At 48.6% G+C, this 14,827-nt stretch overlaps 1 protein-coding gene across 1 annotated transcript in view; it reads right to left on the reverse strand.

Moving 5' to 3' along the window:
- Positions 1–14,827, reverse strand: part of dlgap2a (discs, large homolog-associated protein 2a) — a gene marked incomplete at its 3' end in the record, with an annotated part of 93,739 nt that overhangs the window by 38,227 nt on the left and 40,685 nt on the right. Inside the window, exon 2 of the mRNA XM_083682728.1 lies at positions 3,167–4,360. Within this exon, the coding sequence (XP_083538854.1) occupies positions 3,167–4,297 (1,131 nt within the window). The 5' untranslated portion in view covers positions 4,298–4,360. The remainder of the gene's footprint in view (positions 1–3,166; positions 4,361–14,827) is intronic.

Genomic DNA, 14,827 nt, shown 5'->3' on the forward strand with positions numbered 1-14,827 from the left:
CACTAACACACACACCTTCGTCCACCTCGCCTAGAGCTGGGCTGGAAGAAAAGCATGCATGCACACCCCAGAGTACCTGCAGCGCTCCGGGGGCCGGGGGGTTGTAGGACCCAGGGTTACGGAGGCGTTTGTCTGGCAGCCCCCCCCCCCCCCCCCACCCCCCAGGGGAGGGAGACACTGTTGTTTCTGCAGCGCTGCACTTCACTGTGTCTTTAATCAAGGGCTTTTCCCATCCAACGAGTCCACCTTTGGCAAGTCAACGCGGCAATTAATTGGCTTATTAAATCCTGCCGCAATGCCCTATCAGCAAAACTATCAAAGACTAATCCTTGCTTTGTACTCTTTTTTTTTTTTTTTTTTGAATGGAGAGTTACGTCCACGGTTGAAACTGAATTAATCAGCGCTGAGAGACGGTGGTAAAACAAAGTTATTGTGTTGTTGTGACATGCTGGCCAAGGCGCTCGGCCGCTTAATGAGGGACATGTATCATGGCTTGTTAGAGCAGGAGAGTCTCACTCAGGTCTCAGCTTTCACCTCGTCTCACCTCGCCTCGCCTCACTGAGTCTAAAGTTACGGGGGGGACATGACAGTAATACTGACAGTGAGAAAGAAAAGGAGAGAGGGATGATGCAGAGAGAAAGGAGAGAGAAGAGTGAGAGAGAGCGTGAGAGAGAGAGACAGAGAGAGAGAGAGAGAGAGAGAGGGTGAAAGTGAGAGAGAGAGAAAGAGAGAGAGAGAGAGAGAGAGAGAGGGTGAAAGTGAGAGAGAGAGAAAGAGAGAGAGCGAGAGAGAGGCAGAGAAAGACAGAGACAGATAGAGTGGGGATCAAGCTTGCCATAAGTAGCAGTTTTTCTATGAATCTCAATGTTGGCCAGGTGAGCCGTCACGTCCAGCACTTTATTGCGCTGTCACTGTCCCCTTTCTGCATCTAAATCAAGCCTGCTGGCCCAGTCCAACAGGGACTAACGAGAGGCTGAGGGCAGGGAGGGGGGGGGGGTTCAGGGCGGGGTAATTGGGACTAATTTGGGCAATCAGTCTGCCAGAGACAGAGAGCGATGGCCGATGCCACATACATGTCCCGACATTTGTCATTTCTAGCGAGGGAGACGCCAACATTACTCCATCTTTGTCCTTCCCTATGCCCACCCAAATTGATCAAGTGACGCGCGTGTACACACACACACACACACACACACACACACACACAGGCACACGTGCGCACACACACACACACACACACACACACACATGCACACACGTCCGCACGCACGCACGCACGCACGCACACTCCAATCAGGCAGAACTCTCACCCTTTTGGTGAACACTCTGCACTCTGAATACACACAGCCTCATAATTCTCCAACAATACAAAGAGCTAGCCTATTTCTGTCTCCCTTGTCGTCCCAACCAAGGACGCAAACAAGGTGACTCGCACATCAAACCATCTGGAATGCAACAAACAACCCCCATCACACATCCCCCCCCTCCCACCCTCCCCCCACACACACACCCCCACAACATAACCTTTATAGGGTTGCACCCTTTCAAAATAAAATGGAAAAACTAAAAACAACACAGCAGCAACAGGAAGAGGGAACTTTCAATGTGACCCCGGTCGGTAGGAATAATGTCTCTTGACTAACAAGTCAATCTGCCTGCCTGACTGCTCCTGTTGATGAGGAGCAGGACACCAGAATAGCTTGTTTTTATTTCCTCTCTTTGTGTCTGGGTCTGGCATGGTGGATCCACGCACGCACGCACGCACGCACGCACGCACGCACGCACGCACGCACACACTACACACATACACAGACACACACAGACCTCTCAGTTGATATACCTCACCTCTGAGAGAGGGCATCAATCCCTCCCGGGAGAGAATCCGTCGCCCTCCACGGATCGGATTGATAAGGCCGTCTGGCTAAAAATAACCCTGCGGCAGAAAGGCTCTATTTTTAGAAGCATCTGTTTGGTTCGGACCTCACCTGAATGATCAAACCACAAACGCATTCAAGTCTGGGATAATCAGCGTCTCACTGAGAGCTTAGTAGTGCACTTATCGTGATCAAAAGATTAGTGGCTTTGGAGGCCCTGTTATCCCTTATTCATCATTTTCATCACTCTTAAGAAAGTGTTTTATTTATACAGCTGCATAGAATAACTGTAGTCCCAAAACCCTCGCCTCTGCCCTGATGACGCCAGGTAAACAACGGGTTGGACACAGTATACAATCCTCGTTTCAATCCTTCAATCCTTGTTTTCTCCTCACAAGGTAAGAAACCAAATACTGCACGTGATTTTCAAATAACTATCCCTTTAATACCACCGGATCATGTTTCAAACGACCATTCGATGTGTTATTGCTTGCTGTGTATCACACCCTCACAATTTCTGACTCAATATTAAGAAATAGGAATGGTTTCTGTCCAACAACAGCAGCAACAACAACATTAAAAACCCTGGACATTCTCCACAACGGAAAAAAGAAATGCTGAATCGCTTTGAACGGATCCTAAAGGAGTCATTAGCCATGTATGAGCTCAGTGTTCTCGCACACCAAGACAGACCGACCGACACCTAGGAGTAACATGGCACAACAACAAGCTGAAATCAGCATTGATCCACCAGTCCTTTCTCTCCCCTGCCAGCTCATCCCCAGTGTCAGTCATTGATACAATAATTGATTGTTCCCACTGTGCATTCTCTTTCACTTCACCATCCCCTGCCGTGTCCCAAGCAGGTACATTCGGTAATATGCTGAATGGGGGAAATACAAGTGATTATCAAGCTGATATGCTGATATCACCCCCACTGTCTGGGTTTCATTGTCTGTTGGGTATGAGTTTTGACATAGCCATGCAGTTGGGATCTGATTGTCATTGATCCCAGTGTTATATGGCTCTCCATAAAAATCTGATCCCAACTGCGTGGCTATGTCTCGAGTGGAACTGTGTTTATGGAACTATTTGTCTGTCAGTCTTTCAATCGATTCATCTTCCCATCTGCCCATCCATCTGCCCATCCATCTGCCCATCCATCCATCCATCCATCCATCCACCCGTCCATGCATCCACGCACCCATCCATCCATCTCTCTTTATCAGTCTATACATCCATCACACACATGCTAACCCAGAGCAGACAGAGTCAGCTGTAGGGTGACTGACCTGTAGGAAGTGACAGGGCCTGAGGTTGGGCTTGAGGTCGATGGGCGTCATGGGCTTCTCCAGGTTGAGGGAGGACTTGCGGTAGGCCTCCTTGGCCTGGCTCACCGTCAGTGTGGACCAGGAGCTCCTCTTCATGAACTTGCCCTCGGGCGCCATGGCCATGCTCTCGCACGCCGAACACTTGACGTCGTTGTTGCTCTTGGACGTCTTGAGCGACAGGTCCCCGTAGTGGCTGTGCACCGAGTCCGGGTAGCAGTGGCTGATGTGGTCCACCGGGTGGCGCGACATGACGCTGGGCGTCCGGTACGTGCTGTCGCTGTCCAGGTTGTCGTCGGAGCTCCACCAGCCGCCCACGCCCGAGCGGTGCTTCCCGCTGCCGCCGCTGTCGACCGACTTGCGCTCTTTGCTCTTGCTGCGCTTGCTGTGTTTGTGGTGGCCGTGGCCGTGGTGGTGGTTGTGGTGGTGGTTGGAGCCGTCCCGGTGCGAGTCGCCCTTGGTGCCGTTCATCTTGGACGAGCCCTCCAGGGAGTGGGACTTGGTGAAGAGCTTCTGGACCGAGTGGACCAGGTGGCGGATGCGCCCGGGGCTCTCGTTGCGCTGCTCCGTGGTGGTGGTGGTGGAGGTTCTCTGGTACTGCAGCGTGTGGAAGCCGTCGCGGTGGAGCGGCAGCTGCTTCTCGAACTGGTCCAGCAGGTTGGCGGGGATGCGGTTCATCTTACCGCCGCCGCCGCCGCCATGGGAGGAGGAGCCGCAGTCGTCCCGCGAGCCGCCGCCCCCTCCTCCTCCTCCTCCCCCTCCTCCTCCTCCTCCTCCTTCGCCTCTGCCTTCTCGCCCGCCTCCGCCGCCGTAGTGCATCCTGGGAAATGTGCTGCTGGCCACGGAGTGGTCCGTGGCGCTCATAGCAACGGGCATCACCATGCACTCTGAGTGGATGGAGCTCCGCGGAGAGCAGCGGTGGTGCTCCATGGGGCAGCTCTCAGTGGGGCTGAGGAGGTAGGAGGGGGAGCGGGATTCTCCTCCCACAGAGCCATGGTGGAGGTGGTCCAGGGAGTGGTCGCAGTCGGCCAGACCGCAGGTGTGTCCGGAGGTGAGCTGGAGCTGGCCGGGGCGGCCGCCGGAGAGACCCTTCATGTTCCTGGGTGGAGGGGAGTAGCTGTCTTCATCGAAATGCTGCGAGGGCGACCATGAGTACTGCTGGTCTGTGGAAGAGAGAGAAGGAGAGGGGGAGGAGGGACAGGGCGAGAGAGAGAGAGAGAGAGAGAGAGAGAGCAAGTGAGAAAGAGAGAGAGAGACAAACAGAGTTCCATCAGATGTCACTTTAATGGAACAAGTAACATTCAGCTATATCAATACAATACCCTTGTAACCATGGCAGCACCATTCTGAACAAGGCAACACAGTAACTGTCCAAAACAGAAACTGAAAAAAGTAGGATGACACGAGAAAGTAAGATCACAAAATGGCAGAGACACAAGCTGTCCCCCCCCCCCCACACGTCTGTCGGTTGGTGCCAGCCTGCGAGGAGGGGGACAGGTAGCAGCTCGCGTTGCCATTTATCCAATGCAAAGTGAAATAATAGCCTATCATTCTGGAGCGGCGGTGTCATCCGTCAAAGCCCTGAGGAGAGAGCTTTGAGGTGCATCGGTGGACCGACGTCCTTGGGAGGCGTACATAAGGTGTAAACATACACACACACACACACACACACACACACACACACACACACACACACACACACACACACACACACACACACACACTTTGGCTATACCGCCGGATTAAAACCGCGTTCCCTCCCTGTGATCTGTTATCAAGGACGGACGTCCAAGCTCTCCTCTCCACCGTTTAACTCAATCAGAGGATAGTTTTACTTCATCTGGGAGGCGCACCACCATCATTTTTAAGCATAATTGCAATGCCCTCCCCTTGAATAAAGTAGGGATGAGAGGGTGAGTTCCACAGAGTGGTAATTTCCATAGATTGCTTGAACTACCTTCCGAATGTCATGATGAAATACACTCGACCCCCCTCCCTGATGTGCCAATAACAGTGAAAAGATAGTGGATGTTTGGATCCAGTAAAGAGTCTGGTGTTCAGAGCAGTGGAGGCTGGTGGAGGTAGACATCGGAGGACAATGGATTCCTCATTCCATTCCATGCATTACAAGGAGCCCGTCCTCCGATTTCTACCTCCACCAGCCTCATCTGGTCTGAAGGGAGTCAGTATCTGTGAGGTTTTATCTTTAGACAATGAAAGCTATTCTGATAAAATGCAGTGTGTGCTCACATGCTCAACACTGCTGATAAAGCATTCCTGGGGAAATACTGTATGTAACCCCCCCCCCGCACAATGAATCAGCAAACCCTGCAACAATTTATTGTGATGAATAAATAAATACCCAATTAAGATAATTGTGTACAATAACTTTTCATCACACAATAATTTACACACAGAAAATACAATCAGGTCCAAAACAACAATAGAACAAAAGGTTCTCCACCATAAACAAAATGCTGTGCTGGGCCATGAACGGAACACTGGCCATATTTCACTCTGTCTACAGTATCTGCACCTTCCCTGGTACAGTCAGGGCTATTTCTGTGAAAAAAAACAGGAGAAACTAAAATAACATTCTCCTAGAATCCATCTGCCAACTACACGCCTCATAAACTTCTGCTCTTCCACTCAAACTGTAACCCTGTAAAGTCAAGGAGAGTTTTTACGAGAGACCGTAGACACAGAAGGAGAAGTAAACAAACATCGGAGGCGGGGTACAGGTTTTTAATTAGACACGATGCCTATGAGTTTATGTGTATTATATGAGTGAGCTGACCCGGCGTTAAGCCTGGTGATCTCCCTCTGAAAGTGGCAAGAGTTTATAGCTAGCTCCATATCCTCATTGTATTTTTGAGGAATTCAAGGACTATTTCTTATGCAGGCTTTGCTATTGACCCCTGGAGCAAGACATGGCTGGGTTCTATCCATCAGTCTAAATGTAAACCATACATCATGAGGGGCTTGTTCAGCAGCCTTGGGTGAGGCCGTCTACATAGCTGCCTGATGTAAAATTGATCCAGTTTAAGGACCACTGAGGGAAAACAGACAGGAAAGTATTCCCAGGGTGAATGCTGTCAAAGAAAACAACAAGGAGAAATGTAAAATGCCGTCAAAAACGATATGACACGCTGCTACTGTACTAGCGAAGCAGGCCGGCTCCCCTGGCTGCGGCAGCTCTGAGCTCAGAGGATGATGGTGCGCTACTGTAGAGTCTGAAGTGATGATACACTGCTGTATCAAGTTGTGCCACTGTCGCACTCCCATGGCCTTTCCTGACAATTGAATATTCCTTGAAGAATCTCTGAGAGACGGGCTGGAAAAATCATCCGGCGGGATTTTTATGGCATTTCCCTGGATTATACTTCCGACAGTGACAGACTCATCCCATCTCTCTCTCTCTCTCTCTCTCTCTCTCTCTGCCTGCCTCACCTCTCCCTCAGCGAGTAGAGAATTCCTGGTTTCACTGAAAAAATGGGATGGAATATTTCAGAAATCGAGTCCTCCGACGCGCGTTGAATATTTATGTGAGTCAGAGACAGCACTTTTTATCTGTGAGCAAGCAGCCTTCCAGCAAGTGCTCTGTGACTGTGCAGCCTATCTGTGACATCTGTGATAACAGAGAAGACAAGTTTGTTTTTACACCGGTCGCAACAACTAATGTACACTTCATCTAATTGTGTGCCTTTAAATCATAATTCACAGAGGTTTCGATAAGGAGTAGGAAGGAGGAGGGCTGCATATAAAATACTAAAAATAAAACACATTCACATCTCAGCAGCTTTTAGTTGACCACTAAAACCAGGTCAGCAGTAATGTGTGGTCAGCATTTCTCAAACCATCACACAGTACCAATAACGTCTGCCTTAACATTTGCTGGCCTGGTGCCATTGGTCCAATATTGTCAATGCTCCAAGACCCACCTGATTGATATGCTGGGTATCTGACATGCAGGTAGTGAGAATCAAAGAAAGGGGGCTCCTTTATTCCGGGCCCCTGTATGGCAGCCTGGTGCGCTGTGCACAGAGTATGAATAAAGGTCGTTTTGCCTCTCTTATCCTATTAGCATTTAAATAGCATTATATCTGCTCAGAGCAGCTCTGACAGGCTTGCGCACCTCCACTAGTTCAGCCTGGAACAGGGCTGGAAAACAAAGTTAACAGATAATACAAAGCTAGGAGCACATTTAGGAGCAAAGGCACACGACCTTCAGAGTTAGAGCAATAGCATTGTTCCTCAGTCTGAAAAGACAATGAACCCATCCTGATTGTCTATCTATATCATAACATAGCAGAGGCTTTTATCCAAAGTGACTGACAGACCAGTGAGGGCGTACATTTTTTGTATGTATGGTCCCAACCGGTATCAAACCTACAACCTTAGTATTTCTAGCGCCACGCTCTAGCAACAGAGCCACAGAGACCACTGTGTTCTGGGGATGAGTCCCTACACAGAGAGATCACTTCAGACAGTAACAATGGAGACACAACATATTAAATATAATAGCTTTGCCCTTTCAGTGACCGCAAACCTCTACCAAAGGTCCACTCCACTCCTACTCCAATTCTAGCACAGGTGTGTCAGCACAGGACATGAGTCTCAACACAGGACACACATGGCTAAATAGATAGATAAAGGTATATATACAGTTACCGACATAATATATTGGATCCATAAACCCACAATACACCCACAATACAGGCGACAACAATAGGATATTATCCCCACCAATGCACATAAGAATGGCTTCCAAAGGGACTGTAACTGAAAGCCTTTTGACAATAAAAGGAGAAATGGCTAGCTTAAAAGCCAAGCAGCACTCCATCCAAACCTATTGAGAAAAGGAGCACCCTTTCCAAGCAAAACAAATCGATGGAACAGCTTGATTATCCATCTCCCAAAGGTTAAACGCAGTCTCCCCGGAATTCTGTCCTTTCATCAGAAAATCAAACGGGGGAAATTGTGTCCTTAACCCCCAGGGGAGGATCAGCGATGGTCAGGGCTATTAGTTTTGATGGTGAGCCAATGGACAGTGGCAGGTCAGGCCTGTGGAGACGTGGCTATATGCTCTCTTCTCAACACAACACAGCAGCTCAACTCAGATCACGCTCTCTGAGACAGATGGAGGTTTGGACAGACAGTCTCTGTCACTAACACCTCTTGTCATCCACGACCGCCACCACCACGACCGCCACCACCACGACCGCCACCACCACGACCGCCACCACCACCACCACCACCACCACGACCGCCACCACCACGACCGCCACCACCACGACCGCCACCACCACCACCGCCACCACCACGACCGCCACCACCACGACCGCCACCACCACGACCGCCACCACCACCACCACCACCAGCACCGCTCTCCACCCCACCTCAAAGTCCTGATGACGCCCCACGCCAGCTCATATGATTGGGCCTTTCCCAAGCACACAGATGGGTGGTAAGAGGTCTGTTAAGAGATGGGAAGCGAGAGCTGAAGGCTCCAGGGGACTGGAGATATATAATGGAGATAGATTCTACTGTACGTGCTGAGTCAGCGCTGCACTCATCACACAGGGGACGGGTCTGGTCTCCCGCTGAATCAAATCAAAGTTTATTCATCATAAACACAGGATACAGCAGGGCGTAAACAGTGCAATGAAATGCTTACTTGCAAGCTTTCTCTCGACAGTGCAAAATACAAATACTAGTATAAAATACAGTAATACTACTACTAAAAATAACAATAATAATACAGGAATACAAATGCAATAAAGATAAGTGCAATAAATTGTATAAATAGTGTGTGTGGTTGATGTGTCAGTGCAGGTGAGCAGCAGGTAGTGCAGGTGGGCGGCTAGGGTTAGCTGTTCAACAGTCTTATGGCCTGGAGGTAGAAGCTGTCTCAGACCCTGACGGTCTGGGACCGGATGCACCGGTACTGTATGGACAGTAGCAGAAAGAACAGGCCGTGGCTGGGGTGGCTGAGGTCCTTGGTGATCTTTCGGGCCTTCCTCAGTTGTAGATATCCTGATTGGCTGGGAGCTCGCCCCCAGTGATCCACTGAGACGTCTCCACCACCCTCTGCAGAGCCTGTCGGTCGAGGGCGGTACAGTTACCGTACCAGGCGGTGATGCAGCCGGACAGAATGCTCTCCATGGTCTCCATCTGTAGAAGTCAGGGAAGAACTAAGTTTCTTTAGCCACCTGAGGAAAAGCAGGTCCTGGCGTGCCACCTCGATCTCTGTGGCGGTGTGATGGGTCCATTTGAAGTCATCAGTGATGTGGACACTGAGGAGCTTGAGGCTGCTGACCCTCTCTGTGAAGAGGGGTTTTAAATCATAATGGGATTTCACTGGAGGATCAGCGGGGTGATAGAGGGCCAGGGTGTCATGAACCGGTGCGCGGACATGACCGTGTTTGTTCGACATAAAGGTCCGAGGTCAGAATTCAGAATGATAAGTCATCATTTACAGAAAGTTCTGAAGACTGATCATACATAAAATTCTCTCCATTGTTCGTCTCCTTATCAAAAACTATCTACAGTATTCATTTCTGTGACTATGACTTGACTATTTCGAATGTGATATTCTCTGTGAAAAAAGAAAGAAATCCGTACTGAGGACTCCAGAGAGGTCTTGAGTCAAGTGTTTTCCGAAATGCGATGCGATCTCCCCACCCTCCTGCAGATATATATCTGTGGTTCAGAAGCATCGGAGGAGAGAGGAGCGTTGGTGGTGTTTGGGGTGTGTTGGCTGGATGTGTTGGCTGGCTGTGCAGTATAGCCTCCAGCTCCTCCTGTTGCGCTGTTCAGTTTGTTGGTACACAGACCTGGCAGCACTGTCTGGGTCTGAGAGGAGACAGATATCCACAGCCTTACTGGGGCCTGAGCAGCGGGGGCCGGAGCAATCAGAGCAGCACCCCACCGTCTCTCAGCAGGGGGGGCGGGGGGGGCAGAGAGCCTGTGGAGGAGAGCTGTGGCTGTGCTGGATTAGACCAGAGGTACTGCAGCGGTTGTGTCTTGTTGTCAGGCTGAAGGAGCTGCACACAACAGCAATGATAGGTGGGACTGTGAGAGAATGAGGGCTTGCGGGACAGAAGGTGTGTGTGTGTGTGTGTGTGTGTGTGTGTGTGTGTGTGTGTGTGTGTGTGTGTGCGTTCGTGTGTGTGTGTATGGTGTGTGTGTGTGTGTGTGTGTGTGTGTGTGTGTGTGTGCGTTCGTGTGTGTGTGTATGGTGTGTGTGTGTGCGTGCGTGTGTGTGCGTGCGTGCGTGCGTGCGTGTGTTTAGTGTGTGTGTGTGTGTGTGTGTGTGTTTATGGTGTGTGTGTGCGTGTGTGTGTGTGTGTGTATGGTGTGTGTGTGTGTGTGTGTGTGTGTGTGTGTGTGTGTGTGTGTGTGTGTGTGTGTGTGTGTGCATGCGTGCCTCACTAGGAGCTAATTCAACAAGCCAAGATGATAAAACCACCCTTTCTATTTAACTGTTATAGACAAAGAGGATATGGATGTTCCTCACAATAACCGTATCTCCCATTGGCCCGACACACACAAACCTACGGTACCAAACATTTTCCCTGTTAAGCCCTCAAAAAAGGATTAGGGCCTAAATCCCTAAATAAAATGACCCTCTTTTCTTTTTCTAACAATCTCACTCCATTTGCAGAACTCACCGTCAAAAGCCAAGGGCGCCTGTACTTTCCTACCAGGAGAGATTACGCTAGCCTGATAAGCAGACGCAGCGGAATGCTTGAACACTTATCGTGAGGAGGTGAATTAGCGTGGTAATGATGAAGCACGTTATCTGTGCTGCGCTCAGCTCTCCACGCTCAGGTACGCTCACCGCTGTCAGTCAAAAACGGAACAGAACGGAAGATGACACAATCTTAGAAGTGACTAGAATCAGCACTCCTCTTCAACTGCTCCTTTAGCAGTGACAATAGGGCGGCCATTTTGTTTAAGAGGCGTTTAAATATTGTATAGTTTATCGCTGAAAGCTAAAGCATCTGACTAAATGTGTAGTCGGTTCAATACTTTTTGAATGCATGCATTTGAATGCTTTTCAAATAAGTAGTTCCAGTACATTTGAATGCTCTGTGTGTGATACAATATGTGACAAGAGGAACACACTTGCTATTGGCTTCGTCATCACAATTATAACCATGTTTTCTTTTTTCCTCTCAGCATTTTTCATTCACAAAAGGATGTAATTGGCTGCAGATAAACGGAAAATGCAGCCCTCAAAACTCTGCCAAGGAGATTACATAGGATTGCATCCACATCACATGCAGGATAACATAAATCCTCCCTTCTATGAATAAATAATAAATCATGCTGAATGAAGAGCCGCCACCACAGGAAACCCCTGTACTGTATGAGTAAGTCATGTGTTATGCAACCGCTCACGACTGCATTCCCCAGCTAGTTGGCGAAGGATGCCTCAAAACCACTCATGGTCTCCATAGCAACATGCAGGCCTATCTTATCCTATTGCACCCTACGTCATCCGACTGGTCTGTTCACTAGAAAAAAATGGAAACGGGAAGAATTGAAGCAAGTTGCACTGGGATAATTCAAAATAGGTAATATTGGGGAAAGTCACATAAGACAGTGTGGTAACAAATCCTGATTTAGACACAGCATTTGTTTTTAGCCGTAACAATACTGGATACTAGCAGAACTGGATACTGATTGGATACTAGCAGAACATAATTGCAATTTGATCATAGATCTAAAATATCGATCACCTATCCATTGCCAAATACAGCCTATCTGATGAAGGCAAACATAAAGGCGAGCATGGTACGTGTAGCAATGTCTGCTCAAAGTCAACACCAAGATCACCACATCCGTCCAAACAGCAAACGACAGTTCCATCACAACAGTGGACATCCGAGCTCTGCCTGCATCGCCCTGCACCTCTCTCCCCCTGTTCCCCCACACCACCTCCCCCTTAAAAAACACAACTGAAAATCCTGGAACAGAAATTGGTCCCTGGCTCCCGGGCAGGCTGCTGAAGAACCACAGAGGAGGTGATGGTAATGACTGGAGATGGGGCTGATACAGACAGTTCAGATCCTTGTCTCCCTTTTCAAAGTAACCCAAAACATAAGAGACACAAAGTCAATCAGCATGTTTAACGATGTTTATCTCCTCTGTATCAGCTCTTGTGCTGATAATACCATTTGTTACGTCTCTCAGTGAATTTTGTAATGTATGTATTGTAAGACTGATTGTCATGTGGTAGAAGAGGACATAACAGAAGGAAAAAACTAAAAGCTTCACTTTCCATTCTCTTGAAAATCATAATTGAGTCTGTAATTGTTCTACTAATAATATGCTAAAATGGCTGATACTAATTGGTCAAATGGTGCTCCACACTGGCTAATTAAGCATTGATTACAAATATGCACACATGAACACACATACACACACACACACACACACACACCACACACACACACACACACACACACACACACACACACACGCACAATCACGCACACGTGTACGTACGTACAGAGAGACGCACAAAGCACACCCAGATTGAAAAAGGTTGCTACTCGCTCCAGGGAGAGAGGAGATGGACACAAGCACATCTCACAGTAAAATGTAATTAGTGTAAGTGGACAGCCGAGTGTTTTACTGGCTGTTTTAGAGGCAGTGAAATGAAAGGACTGCTATTGACCCTGGCCTGAGAACACTCTAAACACATCCCACAAAATACTATTTACCACTGCAAGAGCACCCAAACCCACCAGAACACGGGACTTCATGAAACTGTATTGATAACCTTGTTGAGCCACACAAGCATCTCCTCACATCAACAATGTGACGGTGTCTAGAACACACACGGCATCAAATACAAATCGATTTCAACTGATTCAAGTTTAGGATCGTGAAATCGCAGGGTTTACCGAATAGCAACAGTGTGATTTAAAGTGTCTTCGAAAAAGACTTGACCAGCAGAGTTAGAGAGGGGGATAAATCACCCAGACCCAGGCGCTCAACCTCTTTCCAGGGGGGGCCTTCCCATCCCAGTCCCCCCCTTAAGGCTTCCTCCACGCTCATTCACTCACTCACTCACTCAAGCTTCATGATTCAACTAATAATTCAATGGAGTGAGCTGATTTAGTTTCCCTCCCCAGGTCAGGCAGCGGTAATGGGATGAGAGGGGAGATGGAAAACCTGGAAAAAACAAACCCTGGTGTCGGATCGGACAGGATCTCAGGTGGTCTGTTCTCCGGTTCTCCGGTTCTCCTCACACTCAGAGAGAGAGAGAGAGAGAGAGATTCGCAGAGGAGCTCAAAAGGTTCTTAGAGCAGCTCAGAGAAACTCTTTTCCTGAGCAACAGGAGAGGCTGGCAGAGGCCGAAATCGGAGGACGTGCATGCGTGCGCCCTCCGATTTCTACCTCCACCGGCCTCCACTGGTTAGCAATGTCATTGTCATTCAGGCATGACTGACAGCAGAATCCACACCCCTATTTGCATAGGGAGTGGGAGATGTGATAGTGTTCTCTGAGGTGAGTTGGTCCGGTGACAGCTGCATGTGTATTTCTGTTATCAGTCACATTATGTAAATCCACATTTGAGGCTACAGTCCCTCCTCTTTCCTTATCTATCTGAGATGTGTCTTTTTTTTCATTTTCTCTTCTTCTCAGTCCCGCCTCTCCTCTCTAACACTGCAAGAATAATTTTACATCAGGTACATTTTCAACAGCCTCTGCTTGAACTCTTGGGAGGAGAACTAGAGTAAAAGTAATACTCCATGTCAGACCACTCAGTCCGTGTCTGTGTGTGTGTGTGCGTGTGCGTGTCTGTGTCTGTGTGTGCGTGTGCGTGTATCTGTGTGTGTGTGTGTGTGTGTGTGTGTGTGTGTGTGTGGGGGGGGGGGGTTGTGTGTGAACACTGTCTGAGCCATCAAACCACAGCAGATGATATTACCTCTGACTTATGGTATGCTGTACCTACTGTGCATTTTTGTGGTTATGGTCGTTTGTATCGCAATCGCGTCAGCTCTTAAACTCCTTTTAATAGCGTGACATCTGCCGGTCTTCTGTTGAAGTCAATTAAAGAGCTTGTGATGTCATTCTCCTCCTCATTTGCATATGCGACTGTATGGGGCCCCGAGGGTAATGACTTGCCTTGCCACATCAAAGCTCTTCCTGATTGCCCTCTAATCGTCCTCCTTGAGACCCTACGTTTGAAAAAGCAGCTTCTATCTACACCAACTGCCAATAACTTAGCCCTTTAGACTTTATCCCGTCATTTACTGGATTATAGTTGGAAACATAACAGTTAGATAACGCAGAGAAGATTATTATTGTGTTGTTTTTTTGCGTTCCCAATCCTCCTAATGACAATATAAAGATCATGAAAATTCATTGTATGTGCAGGTGTGACTCTCTGCAGGTGTGAATCTGAAGCCTGCGCGGAATTAAATCAACACCACTTGGCATGTTGGATGTGAGGAAAGACACGTATGTCTGAATACGTGTTTGTGGCGGGGGCCTAATTGAAATACAGCCGGCTCGCCATCGCAGGCTCCGATCGCGTCGTCATTTCAATGAATCGTTGCCACGGAATTAGCTCAGGGCGGAGACTTGCGGAGGGGCATGGTTATG

The sequence above is a fragment of the Argentina silus genome (genome assembly GCF_951799395.1).
Source record: "Argentina silus genome assembly, chromosome: 13".
Lineage (NCBI taxonomy): Eukaryota > Metazoa > Chordata > Actinopteri > Argentiniformes > Argentinidae > Argentina > Argentina silus.